General features: G+C 34.7%; 4 protein-coding genes across 4 annotated transcripts; 2 read left to right on the top strand and 2 right to left on the bottom strand.

Moving 5' to 3' along the window:
- Positions 1-932: 932 nt before the first annotated feature.
- On the top strand, positions 933-1,409 carry LOC125820844 (RING-H2 finger protein ATL63-like). The gene has a single exon (XM_049500281.1). It carries the CDS (start codon positions 933-935, stop codon positions 1,407-1,409), a length of 477 nt encoding a protein of 158 aa, XP_049356238.1.
- A 3,292-nt stretch (positions 1,410-4,701) lies between these two features.
- On the top strand, positions 4,702-5,999 carry LOC125820703 (RING-H2 finger protein ATL3-like). Its single transcript, XM_049500124.1, has one exon. The coding sequence runs from the start codon at positions 4,902-4,904 to the stop codon at positions 5,685-5,687; it is 786 nt and encodes a 261-aa protein (XP_049356081.1). The 5' UTR covers positions 4,702-4,901; the 3' UTR covers positions 5,688-5,999.
- A 301-nt stretch (positions 6,000-6,300) lies between these two features.
- LOC125820709 (uncharacterized) lies at positions 6,301-7,498 on the bottom strand. Its single transcript, XM_049500130.1, has 2 exons — positions 7,330-7,498; positions 6,301-6,766 (listed from the first exon to the last, which is right to left on the bottom strand). The coding sequence occupies exons 1-2, from the start codon at positions 7,411-7,413 to the stop codon at positions 6,344-6,346; spliced, it is 507 nt and encodes a 168-aa protein (XP_049356087.1). The 5' UTR covers positions 7,414-7,498; the 3' UTR covers positions 6,301-6,343.
- A 1,167-nt stretch (positions 7,499-8,665) lies between these two features.
- LOC125820662 (ubiquitin-conjugating enzyme E2 34-like) lies at positions 8,666-14,854 on the bottom strand. Its single transcript, XM_049500082.1, has 10 exons — positions 14,656-14,854; positions 12,319-12,458; positions 11,925-11,979; positions 11,611-11,649; positions 11,367-11,430; positions 11,177-11,238; positions 11,041-11,080; positions 10,251-10,278; positions 9,402-9,493; positions 8,666-9,214 (listed from the first exon to the last, which is right to left on the bottom strand). The coding sequence occupies exons 2-10, from the start codon at positions 12,373-12,375 to the stop codon at positions 8,932-8,934; spliced, it is 720 nt and encodes a 239-aa protein (XP_049356039.1). The 5' UTR covers positions 12,376-12,458; positions 14,656-14,854; the 3' UTR covers positions 8,666-8,931.
- Positions 14,855-18,068: the final 3,214 nt, after the last annotated feature.

The following is an 18,068-nucleotide window of genomic DNA, read 5'->3' as shown; positions in this document are numbered from 1 at the left end:
CATAAATTCCAATATGTGTGACAACTATTTTATTTCATTTCATTTCATTTCTTACCTATCTAATTTTTTCATATATTTAATAAAATTATTTGATGAGCTTTTAAATTTGATACAAAAATTTGTGGGTTAGCTTGCTCCTTTGTTATTTTAACGGATACTTATATTTATCATTAATATAAATTATGAATAACTTCCTTCATTCACCAAGATTTTTAGGCAGATAGAATGATACCTAGTATATAGTACATTTTTCCAAATGGACAAAATAATTAGGGTCAACTAAGAAAAGAAAAGTGGATAAATAATTAGGGACAAAGGGAGTAGATAATATAACCTCAATTTCCAAATATGTAATCCTTAATTATATTAAATAGTAGCAGGTAACTATAACACGCTATTGATTTCGACATTACTGTATTATTTAAAAAATGATGTTGATCAACTTTTGGTCAAGCGCCTCTAGAATAGCGCTTGTTTGACAATAAGCTTAAAACTTATCTGTACACGGCAGCTGCAATTTTTGCAACGTAACTACTACTATTTTGTCTTTGTGTATTTTTTGGCTCCTCTTTTTCATGTAAATTATTTGACCATAATGTTGTTTACCTTTTCATTCAGCACAACTTCGTGCCCTGCACAGCACGCCTGCTGCTTTTGATCAAAACTTCAAACTCATACCATTTCATTTTGAATTCCACAATTGTAACATGAATTCAGCTCTTCCTTCTTAATTCGTTTAGGACAGTAGTCAAAAGTCAAAACCAAAATCCTTATTGATAATGTTGCTGTTTAGAGTCAATTAAATCATATTCAACAACCATGTAAATTAAACAAAGAACCTCAAACCATACACTATAAATATAACACATGCAGGGGAAAACAGGGAAGACATCAAACATCACCACATATTAAAACGAAAAACAAATTAATTAATGGCACAAGTGGTTTCTCCAAGCACATCATCATGCAGTAGTGAGATGATAGCCGTAGCAGTGATTGCAGCATTTCCTATAATGTCCATAATAACTGCACACAAAGATGCATTGTTGTCGATTGTAATCGCCTCTAAATATAGCATTAGTACACAAAAACAAGATAACAATTGTGTAAATGATCACTTGACATGTATAATATGCCTTGGCGATATTTCTTTGGCTGAATCCCGGCGAGTGCTTACCATATGTGGACATGAATTTCATACTCATTGCATTGATTCTTGGCTAAACATCAATTCAATTTGCCCTCTCTGCAGAATTCCAGTGCCTGCTAACATTTCTATGAGATCATGTACCAAAAATCGCTTCGTTTCGTCGTTGATATCTGCTGTGGATAACATTTGGAATTGGTTTCTTGATCCGCTTAGCTCTGAGGTCATTGCTTCCCTTACAAATATGGAATGCCTGGGCTAAACAACACGACACTGTATTTGCTTAATTTCTCACTAGTTTAAATTTGTTTTCTTTTTTTTACAAATTAAAATTTCATAATTATGTACAGTTATATCATTAAAAAAAATTATTTTATGAGATTTTTAAAATTTGATACAAAAAATTGGGGAATTAGCTTGACCGCCTCCATTATTATTATAATAATAGGTACTTGATATTCATCACCTAATATATTTTTTTTTGTTTTTTATGGTTGAAATGCAATTTCTTTTATAAAATTATTTCTTTTTATTAAAATTATAAGTATAAAATATTATGTGAATTTCATTAATTACTAGATCAGATCTTGAATATAGTTTAGTTTTCAAATATTGTACTTACTATAACATTAATTTTGAATATTTTGCAACATAGAGTGCACTCCGCCACGTAACCAACTATTTTGTGTTTTGTTTGACAAGAATGTTATACTACCTGACTTGCCATGTTTTGTTTACCTTTCCATTCAGCACATACATGTTGTTTCGTGCCTGCTGCTGTTCATGTCGCAATTCTAACACGAAATATTCAGCTCCTTTCTCATATACTTGTCAAAAGCAAAATCATAGTAATCCATAATGTTGGTCAGTCAATTTATAATTATATTCAACAACCTTTGTAAACAAAAAACCTCAAACCATGCACTATAAATATAACACATGCAGATCACCACATATTAATTAAAAAAACGATCGAAAATCAAATTAATTAATGGTTTCTCCAAGCACATCGATCATCAAGCAGTAGTGAGACGACAGTGATCGCAGCATTTTCTATATTAACTGCATACAAAGGTGCAGTCAAGTCATTGTTGTCGCTTGTAATCGCCTAGCATTACACAATAACAAGATAACAATTGTGTAATATGCATGTCTTGCCGATATTTGTTTGGGTGCTTACCATATGTGGACATGGATGAGGCAGAAATTGGTCAACCATTGCCATTACTTCTCCTTTATTTTCACTTTTTATTTCTCCATTATACCTTATAACCTATGTAACTCTTAGGCCATTTATCTTCACTATTTACTACCCTATTGTCTTCCTATTTCATTGCTAGGAAGACTTCTTCTACTATTAATAGTGGTGGTCTTCATTTGTTTAATACACACAAGAAAAATATAGAGTGCATAAAGTTTGTCAAAAAGAGAGTTCTTATTAGTTGAAGGGTTGTGGAGCTTTGGACTCAACTCTTGTGATTAGGCTGTTGTATTCTGGAGGGGACAAGTACTGCTGGACTGGTGAAAAACATTTGTTACAGTGGGCTTGAATCTCTTTAAAGAGAGTGAGATATCCGCGCCTCAGCCTGAAGAGATTTTTATTTCTTCGTTCTATTTTCAATTGTAATCTTGTAATTTTTCACTAACACATTGATTCCCCTCTTTGCAGAATTCCTGTGCCTACTAACATTACCAAAAATCGCTTTGTTTCGTCGTTGATATCTGCTGTGGATAACATTTGGAATTGGTTTCTCCATCCGCTTTGTTGTGACTTGTGAGGTCATAGTTTCCCTTATAAATATGGACCGATCTAAACAAATTAGCAACAGAACAGGAGATATCAGACAATCATTATTGTAATTTGTTTTTTATTTTTTTTTACAGGAAATGAATTAATCTCTGTATAGATAATTTCTTATGAAAATGTACAGTTTTACCAAAGGTAATTTGGTCTTACCGATTACATTTTGAGTGATAATGTTGCCTGTATGATGTAGATACCAGTAGGAGAAGACCGAAAACAACGAATATTAACATAAGCTGTTTGAATCTTGATAAAGATGAGCATTGGTCAAGTGACATTGATTATAGCAAGTGTTTTTTTTTTTTGTCAAAAGTGCTTTTCGAAAAAATATTCTTTAAAAATAATATTTGAAAAACTTTTTTGTTAATAATTTATGCTTGATCAAAGTTTCAAAAACGCTTCAACCGGAAAACTATTTTTTAACTAATGAAAAAAAGTTTTTGCTATTACTTAGATTGGCCGACATAGGTGATTTAGATTAATTTTTTTATTTACAAACTAACGTTTGTAAGATTTATGAATCAAATCAGACCAACAATAGTTGGTTTTTCTGATTTTTATTTTTACGATGTGATATGATTTATGGTTTATCGATTTCTTTTGAACATTCTTAGAAAAAACACATTTGACTTTACGACCACATAAATTATAAAACATGTGTTGTTGATTCATGTGATATTTTGATGATTAATAACTAAAATAAACTTATTTAAATTAAAATTTGAAAAAAAAATGGTCTAAGTGATTTTATTTGAACATATTATTAATTGGGCTAACTATTATTAGCATAAAATGGGCTGGATCATGTGTTAGATGAGTTAATGTTGATGCGGAATATGAGGAGCAGGGAGAATTTGAATGTGTGACCAATGACGGATTCAAAGTTTTATCCATGAGTTCATTTAACTTTTATTGTGAAATAATTCATAAATTTAATTATTATTGTGAAATAACTTGAGATGAATTAGAGATGCACTTTAATACTACGCACTTTCAAATATCAACAACTATCATATACTCCCTCCGTCCCATTTTATGTGAGGTAATTTGACTCAACACGGAATTTAAGAAATAAAAGGAAGACTTTTAAAACCTGTGGTCTAAAATGAATTATAGAAATTTGTGTGGCTATAAATCATTTTATTAAGGATAAAATAGATATTTTATAATTAAATTATTACTTAATATAGAAATGTGTCATTCTTTTTGAAATCGACTAAAAAGAAAAGTAAGTCACATAAATTGAGACAGAGAAAATATATATTTTACAAAGACCCTCAAACATATATATATAATTTGGTTAGAATGCCTCTTGGGACGGTGCGTGGAGTTTGATCAAGTATACAATTAAAGTATGGGCCTCCGTTTGAAATTAGTACTATAAAAAAAATATAAATTTTAAATTTTGAATAATCTTTTTCCACTGAATGTTCAAATTCCTTGGGTCTACGCCATTTAAGTTAACAAATGGTCAAATGAGAAACTTCCCAACAAGTTAAGAAGGCGGCCAGAATTGTTTATTTGAAACTCTTCTCCCTAATCTCATGTTGGGAGTCTTTTGGTGACTCTTCTTTTCCCTCCCTCCACTGTCGCAGTCAAGCTTAGACTCCATTTTCATCCTCTTATTTGCTTTTTCTACTTTTAAACTCCCCCCCATTTACCTTCTATTTTGACTCAACTAGAGTTGCATTTTTCCCCTTTAAATCCTCTTTCCAAATCATCCCACTTTTCACATCATACTCCACAATTCCTTAGCTGAATTCTCTACATGTTATTGGGTTTCATCTATTCGATCGACTCTCAAATTTCAAACTTGGTGGGTTTTACTTCAAAATTTTGCTTCCGATATTCTAGGTTTAACTCTCACTAGTTATCTTTCCTTAATCCTAGCCTCTGTTTTTTCTTAAAGAAAGAAACTGCAAATTCAAAAGACCATCGAGCTGTCTGAAAATGGGAAGTGGTAAATTAGGTGATTCAGGTATGATTGCGATCACGGCTAAGGTCATGATGGTTGTCGTCGTATTTCTCTTCTTTGCGGTGGTCTTGGTATTCTTCCTTCACATATACTCCAAATTTTTCACGAGAGAGGACGCCAACCCGAATGACGACACAAGGCGTCGCCGCCGCCGCCGGTTCGACTTCGCCGGTGGTTATCAGGAAGTGAATGCACTCCGGGGAGGCCTTGACCGTTCAATCCTTAAAACCATACCCGTAATTCCATTTGATACCAAGGATTTTAAAGATGGATTGGAATGCTCAGTTTGTCTAAGCGAAGTCTGTGAAAGTGAAAAGGCGAGACTTTTGCCTAAATGCAATCATGGGTTTCATGTCGATTGCATTGATATGTGGTTTCAATCTCATTCCACTTGTCCTTTATGCCGAAACCCTGTTTCAGAAATGTCCTCTACGAAGTCCATCATTGTAGAATCAAATTCCGGGGCCATTAGGGCACCAGTAGAAGAAGGCTCAGTAGCTTCCACAGAGACACGAAATTTACCAACTAATGTTCTGTTCTGGGGAGATGAAACTACTACATCATCAGCATCCACAAGTACTAGTAGGCCAGATGGGGTTTTGATGATTGATATTCCAAGACAAAATAGTGAAGAGGCAGAAGAAGAACAGAAAACACCTACACCGACACGATTGAGATCTTTAACGAGGCTTTTTAGCAGTTTGAATCCTTGCAGTCCCAGAAATGTAGATGTAGAACAAGGAAGCAGGGGCCAGAGCTAGAGATTGTTACACCTCTTGAATTTGGAGAGGAGTGGAATCTTAGGAACTATATAATTTACTAGGTTAAAGTTAATTGATTGATTCTTGATGCAGATGAGAAGTTGTGTGCAATCTTTAGATGTCTATGTATTGTATATGTGTAAAACAAATTGCTAGGGCCAAGGGGCTTCTCTGTTTGAGAATTGAGGGGAATCTATCTTCTCTTACAGGAGAGTATTAGGAATCTTTTTGTTATTAATGTGAGTGTTCATTTGTTGTATGGTTTCTACAATTCATTGTACGGCTTACTCGAAATATCATGCAGGCGTTTGGACAATATTTGGTTGAAATTTGAGAGTAGTTTGCAGTAAACATGTTGTTTATGATATAGCTGCAGTAAAAATGAAGCATTATGAGTGTGTCTGATTTTCCTGAAATTCGTCAAACAAAATGTTGATGTTGATGTTATTCAAATTCTAAACTCCAAAATCATGGGTGAATTCAGAACCTATTCCTAGACTAGCATGTGATGATGAAAAAAAGAACCTGTTCCTTGCAACAAATGCAAATTCTTTTTTGCATATGATATTTGTTTGCATTCACCTCACAGAAATTAGTACACATAGATTCACACATACCTGTAGTCTCTGCTAAATTAAACCTACCCTTTTGCAATCTTAAGTTACCAGATAAACAGGTCCATAAGATTGAACATCAGGAGTACTATTCTTAACCTTGTGAAGACAGAGATAAGGTATTTCATTGTCCACTCTGTTCATTGGACTGAACAGATATGTTAAGGGCCCAGATAAAGGCTTATTGGGCCTTCCAGCTATAGTACCTGGCCCGCTGATCCCCGGCAATGGACCAGAGACACATCCACGCTTCAGCTTGTTAATGGTAGAGCCTTTTGAAGTTTCTCTGCTCCCCTGATTCTTCTTCTTATCAGTCTTCAGCCATGAAAACAGAGAGCTTTTCCATGACTTCTTGCAAGTTTTCTTAACATCATTTCCAAAATTGTTGTTTCTCAGTTCCACAGAACGTGGAGGTGTAGCACTGAGTTTCACTTCAGATACATGCTTTCTCGCTTCTGACAAGAACTGTAAAATGCGCAAGTCATAAATCATCAAATGTCATCTAGCTGGTAATGAGAAACGGATTCAGAATATAAACTTGACGGTTCAACTATTGAGTGTCTTACCACTAAATCTACAGCACTTTCAAAAATTAAAGGTTCAACATTTAATACCCACTTGAGCCTGACTCAACCCAACTGGATCATGGATCGGATATCAAAATGGGGATAGACATATGACTGATATCATGTATAGACAAAGTGGGGAGTAACTTATCTCATTACTCAAAGAATACAATGATATTAATACACAAAGAGAATAAGCTAACTACAGTAACAACATATTCAAATCTCTAAAAGTCACCTATACTATCATATAAATACATAATAATATACACTGTAGTGATGTTGTGAACAAAGCAGGGCGACAGGTACATTGTATATACCAAGGTTAATTCCTTTTTTTTTTGGGGTGTATAAAGTAAAAAAATGTTGAATCACTTATTGGAAACTATGCCTCCACCACTGAATAAAAGATAAAAACTTTATATGAGTTGAAGATATAAGGCAAAAAAACAATTGACTTACATCCGTAAAGTCTGTGTGAGGATCAAACTCGTAGCCACAATAGTCCCCACCTTCATATTTTGGGTATATGGGAAACTTGTTCATATTTTGCTCCCTGGAATTTCAAAATGCAGGTTCAAGTTTGAGCCATGTGAAGTGAAAATTTTCATCAAGTCTTACAAATCATGCCTATACATTTTGTTCATTGCAGAAAGTATGAGGGCTCCCCTAATAATAGTAGATTCCAAATGAGAAAAGGTACTTTTAAAAAAAAATAAAGATGGAAAGGCCAGCTAAGGCTTTTCTATATCCCCATGAGAGTTGTGTATGAAAAAACTGGTGGTTGGATAAATTGGATTAGTTAAGGAAAGCTATATTTACCAATGCTTAACAATGAAAGGAAGGATCAGCATAAGCAACTGTTTTTATTGGTTGAAATGGATCACACTGTCACCATCACTACAGAGACCTAAATAACACTCTCAGTAATTTAAAAAAGAAAAATCGATGAGTATGGATTTTTTTTCTTTTTTACAATTTCATAAAGGTACATACATACCTAAGGAAACAAAGTGCTGTAGCAGTTGACTCTTGAGCTTTTCTGGAGTGAGGTGAAGATTTGAATTCATGAAGAAATTAATGTTGGTAACAAGAGTGAGAGAGACGTAATCATATCTCAGAGAGTAATTAAATAGCAAAAGCAGGGAATAAAGGCAACCTTTTTGTTAACGTACGATTTCACCACGTCTCCACTGTATAAACTATAGAGTAGGTAAGTAATAAATATAAAATGGATTGTATTAAGATGTGAAATTTTACGGCGCAATTTTTGGAGTGGAGTTTTAGGCGAAAGGTTTTATTATTACCTAGTGGACGACAAGGCAACGTGAAAAGAGGGGTTAACATCATCATGCCAGTAGTCATGGGTTTCAACTTTCAAGCATGGCTTAGACTATATTGGATTTTCATTTCTCTTTACATAAAATTGATTGTTCTTTTCATTGATCTACCATTCAAATTTAGTTGATTGATTGATAAGTCTCCGTTTCCCATAACGAAAAACCTCAGATTTTAGTGAACAAGTATAAACCAGTCACGAGTGAAAAATAATTGGTTTAGTCAGCTATACGGAATAGCTCATCAAACACGGCACCACGGAAAGCATTAGTAATGACAGGTTGCATACTTTTACTAGACCTTTCAACTTCACTTGTCAAGCCTATAACTACACATATATTATATATACCTCTTCCCCTCCCTGAAAAAAATAGGAAAAAAAAGAAAAAAGACCAAAACGAAGAAGAATAAACCCACATTTGCGAACTATAAACAGACAAAGCAGAAGGAAAGGATTAGCTCCTGCAACTCTGAGCCCTTCACAATAAAAGCACATTATGTTATCTTTCCACTGACGTGCACAATAGGAAAGAGAAGCCCATTAGCTAGATTAAGAGATTAGTTAGATCTCCACTTAAGAGTCATGCCTATACATTCCCCCTAGGTAAATCAAAAACCTATAATATTAGGTGAAATAACAGGAACCAGGAGCGGGGATGACTACGTATCCATGTGATATGGGGTGGTCTGTTCTTCACCGTAGTGCACAAAACAAGATTCCAGTCATCAAAGCTGAAGCAGAGGCAAGGCCATTACAACACCAAAAATTGAAACTAGCAACAGCAACAACCAAGTTGGGACAGATTTCCTCTGTTGGTTTTTGACGTCTTTTAGAGGCTTCACTCTGTTCACTTCGTCCTTTGTGGAATTTTCATGCTCTTCCAACAAGGGTCTAGACTTTTCTGCTCCAGCTGGCATGGATGATACCTGCTCTGGAACTGGCTGCGACGGAAGCTGCTGCTGTTCATACTTCTCCACATACTCGGGAAACAATTTCCTAAAGGTTGGGCTATCATAAAAAAAATAAAAAAATAGAGTAAGTTACCCTCCTACCTAATAAAAACGTAATAAAGGAAAATACACACGGTAAAATAGCATATCCATCTCTCATGCAGGAGATCTTGAACAGTGGAGACAAAAGCTCGAGGCAATTATACAAATACAACACAACAGCAAGGAACTCGCAGTCAACTCACTTTTTACAATTAAAAGCCAAGGATGCCTTTGCAAGCTTCTCCTTCTCAGCAACTGTTGTTGATACACTGCCTGTGGTAGGACTATTGTCCATCTGCAAGTAATAGATAGTTAGAACGCGAGATAGCAACTGTATTATGTAATGCATGTTCAAACCCCAACATACTTTGCAAAAAGAAATGATTCAACAAATGAAGAAAAGGTTATCTGAGCAAGCAATCAACTTATCAGTAAACCACCTATTCGTAACTGCTGATAGAAATCGGAGAATTGGTTCATGTTTCTGAATATTTTTGGTGTTCATGCCAGCTGGTCTGAGTAAAGCAGCCATCAGATGGAAGGGTCAAAAGATAGACAAGAAGCATAGAGAAGTTTGGAGAACAGTCCCTTTGTGCATTTTTTGGACAGTGAGGCTAGATGGAAATATTAGATAATTTGAGGGCGAAGATCATATAAACTGGCAGAGGACATCATCATAGAGGTGATAGAACATGGAAGTTTAGAATACTTTTCTTGGTAGGCAGACGTAGAGCCACAAAGGGAAAGTATGGGGAAACTTCACCAACTACCAGACTCCCTTCTTTTCTCCTATACCACTCAGAGGTAGCTTTTATGCTATAGCTCAAATGATCTTTAATGTGATGGGATGACTTCAGATTGTCCTCAACCTCTACCAGGGCTTCCGTGCACAGAGACAGATAGAACTCAATTGTCCAGACACATGCAAAAGAAATAACATTTTCATAAAAGGAAAAGCACAAAGTAAATAAAGCATGATCTGAAAATACATAAGCAGATGAAATGGGAACACCAGGAGTCATTATAAGCTGCATTAGTAGAACGAACTTTACCATAAATGAGAGCAGCCCTGTTAGTATGCTGCATGCAGAACAGGGAAAAGTTAGCCCGAGCAAAGAAGAAAAAAACATCTCATTTTAGCTGTAAGAATAAATAGACATGTTTTTGCTAATTTGTTTCAACAAGAAATAAGAAACATGTTAAACAAAAAAAAACAATAATAAAATATTTATAACAAAGTACACACACATGTTGTGCAACTGAGCAGATGGTGTTTGAGATTTCATATCATTGACTCCAACTTGGAATTGAGAGTAGTTTGCCTTTGTCGTTGAAAGAGAAGAAAATTGGTAGGCAAACGAATTAATTCAAGCAAATTTACATGGAATGAGTGAATGGGACTTTAAAAAGGAGGGAGACGGGGCACAGGTTTAAGCTAAAGTGGAGCAAAAGAGAGGGACTGGCAGCCTGGGGATAGGGCATCTGTTTGTGGGGTGGGGTGGGGTGAGGGGGGGGGAGTCTGGAGTGCAGTGAGGTGGGTCTCAGGTGGCAGGGAGATACAGAGGAGTGGTCCTGAAAACAAAAAAATTCATAAGTGAAAACACATATAACCTCTTCGTTAAGAAATAATGTTTGCTTTTAAAAGTGGAAAGAGTGATATATATTTCCTTGTCATGGCAGAAACAAAAACATAAACTCTTTTTTTAAAAAAATTTGCAACAATGATTTGATTTTCCTAGTCACTACAAAACAAAACCAGACAAGGTTTATTGGTTACCAAACAGGCACTAAAGAAAGTATTGCCAGACAAATAAGCATTATTTATTGTTTGCAACTCATTACCTTGACACAGACCACATTGGATTCCAGCTCTCTGGATGGACTGTGAAGAAATAAGGCAACAAAGGTTAAGAACAGACAAAGATCATCACAAAGCAACAGAAAACTGTGACAATTAGGCAATTCTAAAAGCACTTACAGTCACTCATAGATAAGCAGATTTTCTTTTGTGTCATAAATCTTCCGTTTGGAGTAGTCATACTACAGAAAAAGAAAACATATGTGCTGTAAAAATCAGCAGGAACAAAACCCTCAAAAGCATGGAGACAACCTAGGTTGGAGAGTTGAAACAAGCAAGGGAATTTCAAACTCATCTGAAGTTAGACTACCTGATCCCTGGAGGTTTAAACGGATATTCTGGAGGAAACTTGATCTTCCCATAATAAAATCCACCTAATGATAGGAAGCGGTATCATTTCATGAACAACAACAAAAGGAGCATAAGTTAATTCCAGAAGAATAACAAATATACAAAAATGACAGGAAGACGGGTTGGAGGAACGAGAGTGCTATCACCCAACAATATCAGCTAATCCAATAATTTAAATACTGAACTCAGAAAAAAGTAGCGACCTGCAAATGGCGTTCCTTCACTCCCCTCCAAAACATAATCTGGACACACAGTTTAGATAGAAGTAGAACCATTAGTAATATCAAAGCAAACAATTGACGAATTAATTGATCAAGAGAAACCAAAGGAAAAAAAAGGAAAACAAAAGGAGGGCCACTCCCTGCAAATAAGTCCAGTCAGTTATATTAATTAGAAATACTGCTACATTTTCATAAACTTACTTTACTTGTAAAGAATAAAGAAAAAAAGTTCATTTGTTAAGAGACAATTTTACTCCATAATTGACTGCAAGAACATGAGCAGAAGTAGGACTCACGCCACTCAAGGATATCATTCGGAGAAGGGCGGGCCACAACATGGGAAACAGGTTCCTGCAATGGAGAATGCATCACTACCTTAGAGTGTTGTACAACATAATTAAATTTGCATGGTGTAGAATAGTCTAGCCCATAGAAGGCATAGGAGGACGTCATCAAACATGAGTAAGTCCATGAAGTAAAACATTCTCCAAGATATGACAGGAATTTAAGCACACAACTTGCATATCTTCAGGCCTAGCAATGGTGTGGAGGGAAGCAAGAACCCACCATCGCATAATTAACAATTACTAATCTTAGTTTACATGCGTTGCAAATAACTATAGACTGAAATAAAGTATCTGGTAATGCTTCAAATGTAGAGCAATAACCAGCAACTAAAAGGTTACGTACTTTACAAAGTGCTCTATATTCCTTCTGAAGGCGCTTTACACATGCTTTTTCTGCCATGTCTTAGCTTCAAAATATATTGAAACTAAGAGAGTGCTGCAAAGCTTTCCTTATCCTCTTGACCACCAAAGAAATACAACAACCTGTAAACATATGAGATGCTTAACAAACCCAGGAATTCCAAACTTATTAAACATAGAGAATATAGGGCATTACATTTCCAGGTAGAATAGTGCCCAAGAAAGACTATTAAGTCCACAAAAAAATAATGCAGGAACAAAAAGCGGGCAACGCCAGCTAAGTCTGTTCCCAGTAGCAATTAGGAGCAGTGGTGGAGCCAAGAATTGAAGGATAGAGGAAGCTTACAAAGAGAAGCGAGCAACATGTATTTTCAGAGAAAACAATAAACAGGGAGCATCAGAATATATTTTAAAAGGTTTCTTCTAGACTCTCATATTTCCTAACTTAAGCAGGCCAATAACTTCACATATTCTTAATAAAGGCAGTGTCCGGGTCAACTTTACTCATCTCAATGAATGCATTGGGTACCTGCCACCTCCCACACACACAAGTACCCAATAACTTGGTCCGACGAGGCTTAGGTAGATGACAAAAGATGCGTTCAATCAACAGTAAATATTGGACAGGACTCAGGAGACTGTTGATCAAGAACCCTCCACTTTCAATCAAATGAATTAGTCACTGGGGGAGGGGAGAAAACACTGTGGACACCCTGAGGAGAGGGTTTACTGTTGAAAAGAAGAATTAAGAGAAATATTGTTCAGAATTGCTAGGTCATTTACAATACGCATCCATATTGTGCATTTGAATTTCAAAAGGACAACTATCATAGATAATACAGGTCACTGACAAACATCAGTCCAGATTATAAGATTGGAAAAATAGGGTGTGATGGAAATAGTGACTGAATAAAAATTCTAGCCAGCAAACAAATGTACTTTCTTCTGACTAGGCCTAACATTCATTTTGCTTCACCAAGCCCTTCTGTTGGGGCATCACCTCTTTACCAATCCTCCCTTCTCTTCAGCAACAGATTGGATTCTTCCTGGACTTTGAAATGTGTATAAACCGTAAGTTTGTAATCATATGGACAAATGTTTCCCACAAGTCATTATATTCAGCCATACAAAGAATAGGACAGGTTTCCAAAGTAATGAGGGCAAAGAATAATGGAATAAGAGAAAAAATTATTTTTCTACAAGTGAAAAACAAGTTAGCTAGAATAAAGTAGGATGTTTGTAAAGAATCCAGTCTTCAACTGAAAAGCCTATACTATTTTTTTCATAAGAGGAACCAACACGTATCAAGTCCTTACTCTATAGTACACAAAGTTTTTCTTTTTGATGGGTCTCTATAGTACACAAGGTTCAAACACCAAGAAAGATTCTACATACTCAAGCAATGTGGAGGAAAGGAGTGAAAAAAAATTATCAGAAAAAGGCATGAAGAGTTTTTGCTTTCTTTCTTAGAGTATCCACGACCAATCATGGATGGGGATTGAATGTGAGTACAAAATCATTGGCAAAACTATGGAATATAGCCAGCAGATAATACTAGCGAATGGATACCGTCAAGCATGGCAGATCTTTCTTGGTAGAAGGTTTGACATCTATTGTTTTCCACTCGTACGGCTGTTACATTAGAAAAAGTTCAATGCCGTACAAGACATCACCTTTTACCTCAAATGACGCTTTCATGGACCAAAGCTCGTCAAGATATCTTGAGAACTACACTCCATTTATCTGGTTATTTAGATATTTCTAGTACTATATAGACAACCTAATGAAAGAATTTTTCTTAAAGCAAAAAGTGAAAGCAGTTGCATCTATAAGAAGATAAAACTCTATCTGGTCCACATTTGATTAGGAATAGGTCTTGTTTTATTGCCTACCTTAGAAAAATAATAAAAACCAGATATACTAACATCTATGATCACATCTTTATTTCTTTCCCCGAATTTCTAACCTAAAAAATAATAACTATCAAATATTCAAAGGAAAACAAGTGATGGAAATGCTAGGACTAGATAGGAGGAAATAGTTCAGAGCCAAAACACGCAATTCAGCGAATAAGTCCTCCAAGAAACCGGAACTGACAGAAATTAAGTACATTACTAACGAACATAAAGCACATATTCTCAAATTAAAACACTATTGATTATCAACACCGTAGACCAAATAGCCGAGAGACATACGCATCACACAAACAAGAAAACAAACCGCACAACAATCCTGGTAATCAGATCGAAATTCATTGTCTTCGTATCAAAATTAACGAAGTAAATGATGTACATACATAAAGAAGAAGATCATATATTACCGAAGATCTTGCGGAAATTGGAAATTGAATTGGGCGAATTGAGATTTTCCAGAATCTGATGAAGATCTACTTCAAACGGCTGCGAGTTGAGGAAGAAAAATAATTGAAGAGAAGCTTTTCTTGGTTTTCGGCTTGTAGATGATGGACACTGACCCGACTCCCGAGCCGAAGTTGAGTCCGATAATGCAATTCAATAAAAAAAAAAATTGACCACTACGTGTTGCTTATACTCCTAATCTTTGATGGACGAATTTACCCCTATTAATTGTAACTTCGCCGACTCATCCTTCTCCGTGTGGCACTGTCGCGTCCATGTTATTGGAATTGTTAATTGGGTTAAGGGGACAAATAATTTCTTATTTATAAATTTATATATAATCTTTTGTTGAAAATTTTATTTATAAAATAAGAAATTACTATTTTTAAGGTAATTTTTACACGAAAATTTTAAAAATAATTTATGGAATTAATACCAAAAAAAATAGATGTCTAGACTCTTTTTATAGTTCAAAATCGGCATGGATGGAACATAATGAAGTGACGAGTTCATATAAATAACTTTGATTCTAACGTTGTATTTGCAAAAAATAAATATTTAATATATATATATATATATATATATATATATATATATATATATATATAAATGATATATTTAGAATCCAATAAACAAAAATAATAATTCAAAAGTATTAAGTTAAAAAAATCTAGCTTCCACTTCTTAAATTCAAAGAAAATAACAAATTAATAAGTTAAAGACAAGGCAAAGAGGGATGGATAGACTCCAATTAGAAAATGTAGAAAGAAACTTATTCTGTGCTTTACATAATTTTTTTTTTTTTTTCTCACGTATTGATGGACTCAAATCTTATACTTTTGGATTTACAAATTTTGAATCCACTAACTTATGATCCAAAAAATCAAGTTTCGCACAATTAATAACAGTTATGATTATGAGAGACGCAAAATAATATTTTTAAAATTATTTTCCACGATAATTATCTGTAATAATAACATAATCAGTCTTATTAATCGCGATTGAAAAATGATGACTTGCTTGTGAACGTGTCTTTCAAGTTCTTGTATTAGTCATGTTTCTTCATCACTGTGACACTATCCTATCTTAAACACATGTCTCCAAAAGTAAACGTGTTCTTTATAACAAAAAAAAGAAAGAAAGAAAAAAGCTTTAACTTTAAATTAGCATACACGGTTATATGATTAGTAAATAATTAGTTGGAAAGGGAAGGTCTTAGTGGTGTACTGGTGTCTGTCTAATGTAGAATTGATCAACGAAGCATCTCAACTTTGAAGTTTTCTTGTTCGTGTTTTTCAACTAAGATCGGTCATTCTTTTTGTCTTTAAATTTCCACACTTCACACGCATTTCCAGAAGAAAAGAAAAAGTGCTACCCCTTCCTTTCATATAAGATCGTGTAATGACTATAAAAGTGATGGTGTCAACCCACCGCCGATTGTATTGCATCTAATATGAAATAACACGACATGAATTTTTCTGATTAACCACAAAAAATTACACATTGTAAGGAGTAAATTATACGATAAATTATGATTGATAATTGTTATGGTCTACTTTAAAGGCTCAGTAGTCAAAATTGAAATTCCAAAATATTCAAATCAATTAATCTAACACCAAACTTAAGAAAATTCAATCTCATCCAAACCTATTTAGATTGAATTTGAATTGTCATTTTTTTATTATCCGGAAATTGAAAAAATTCCATATTCAATCCGATGCCCAAAGCCCCAAACGGTGACCACCTTTGCTCAATACAAATTCAAATTAATCAAGTCAGTGAATTTTAAACATAAGATAATACGACACAAAAACTGGTGGGTGTTTGGGCTTTGGGGGAGGGGGAGGGGGGTCATGAAAAGTGTTAAATGATGATATGACAAATGTCTTCAAGGAAAAGAGGATGGGATCTGAGCACACCGATTTCAATAAGTGAAAACTCTGCTTCCTCCTTTTATAAACATTATTTTCCAACACTGCATGCCATCCGCAGAATATTATAAAATATAAGAGCATCTTTTGACTTGCAAATACTCTGAAGCTACACGTATAATTAGACAACTGATAGAAATAAAGAGCACCAATCACCCAGTGCCAAACACAGTGGAAATTTACAAAAATAATACTAACATAATAATTATGTTTCGATTCCGAACAAATTGTCATTCGATTAATATATGAACTCTATTTGATCATATCACATTGTTATCAAAAGCAAATGAATTCTCACTAGCCATATTGTGTTTCAGAGTGAAACACCAAAAAATAAAACAAGACAGAGATGAATTTTAAAAGTTTTGAGTTAGAAAATTTGAATTGAGTATACCAACAAAATGGTAGCACAAAAAGTAGTTGAGTTAAAGGAAAGGCCAACCAGCACCAAACTATTTAAAACAGCTTTAAATAGGATCAAAGCAATTCGAAAGGGATGAAATCAAATCTTTAAATATCAAAAGTTAAAGACAATATAATAATCACCTCGTCCAGTAAATAAAATATTATCACGTGCCAGGTCACATGATCACTCTGAAACTTTCTAACAACTTATCTGGAAATCAGAGTTCCAACACCGAACAGTCAAAGGAACATCACATGATCCCACTAAGCATTGGATCCTTCAACTGTTCCAACACATTCAAACATCATATATAAATCACATCAGCTCAGCTTCAAAGCTACCAAATCACCACAAACATAGAAAAAAAACATCATTAACATCCTTTAACTCAGCTTACTGCAAGACTATGAAGAGCCATTCAAGAATACTAGCTGCTATTGTTCTAGCAATTCTGTTAATTCTTAGTTCAGAGTCCAATGCCGCACATGCAGCTCGGTTCCTCTCCAATAAAGAGCATCCGTCCCAAAAAACTTCAACATCACAAACACTCAAGGGTCTGCATACAAAACAGAAGAAACCATTCAAGAAAGTTGATTCAAGCTTTAGGAGAATACCTCCAAGCAGATGGAATCCTATACAAAACAAGTAATTTCTGAATCTAAAAGTGTTAATCAGTTACATCCATAAGCAGTTTTCTCAAATATCACATTCTTGTACCAGGTACAAACCTCCATAGGATGACTAAAAGAAGCATCACCTCAGCAAAGAACAGCACCTACAAAGCAATTCGCTCATTCAATATCAATGTAGTTTGGAAGTACAAAGTTAGTTTCCACTATCCAGTTAGGATAGTCACTTGCAGCACAAATACAGGATCCAATTTTGTTCCTTGGTAGCTATGAATATGTTGCTAGATGTATTTCCCAAAGTTTTATAAATGTGAATACTATTAAGTTCTTCATATCAGTGCTTTTATGAACCAACCATTTAAACTTACCAATGAATAATTTAACTAGAATGAACAAAAAATTGCATGAAA

The sequence above is a fragment of the Solanum verrucosum genome, unplaced genomic scaffold, assembly GCF_900185275.1.
Source record: "Solanum verrucosum unplaced genomic scaffold, falcon-dt-bn FXZP01000117.1, whole genome shotgun sequence".
Taxonomy (NCBI): Eukaryota; Viridiplantae; Streptophyta; class Magnoliopsida; order Solanales; family Solanaceae; genus Solanum; species Solanum verrucosum.
This window is presented reverse-complemented; position numbering and strand designations above follow the sequence as displayed.

Bases quoted from the DNA above. Each gene is read 5' to 3' on its own strand.
- LOC125820703 (XM_049500124.1), top strand. From the start codon at position 4,902: ATGGGAAGTGGTAAATTAGGTGATTCAGGTATGATTGCGATCACGGCT.
- LOC125820709 (XM_049500130.1), bottom strand. From the start codon at position 7,413: ATGAACAAGTTTCCCATATACCCAAAATATGAAGGTGGGGACTATTGT. The intron at 6,767-7,329 runs GTAAGTCAATTG...CGCATTTTACAG, and splicing joins CTCACACAGACTTTACGGAT to TTCTTGTCAGAAGCGAGAAA.
- LOC125820844 (XM_049500281.1), top strand. From the start codon at position 933: ATGGCACAAGTGGTTTCTCCAAGCACATCATCATGCAGTAGTGAGATG.
- LOC125820662 (XM_049500082.1), bottom strand. From the start codon at position 12,375: ATGGCAGAAAAAGCATGTGTAAAGCGCCTTCAGAAGGAATATAGAGCA. The intron at 11,239-11,366 runs GTAGTCTAACTT...CTTTTTCTGTAG, and splicing joins TTTAAACCTCCAGGGATCAG to TATGACTACTCCAAACGGAA. The intron at 10,279-11,040 runs GTAATGAGTTGC...TTCTGCATGCAG, and splicing joins CCAATGTGGTCTGTGTCAAG to CATACTAACAGGGCTGCTCT.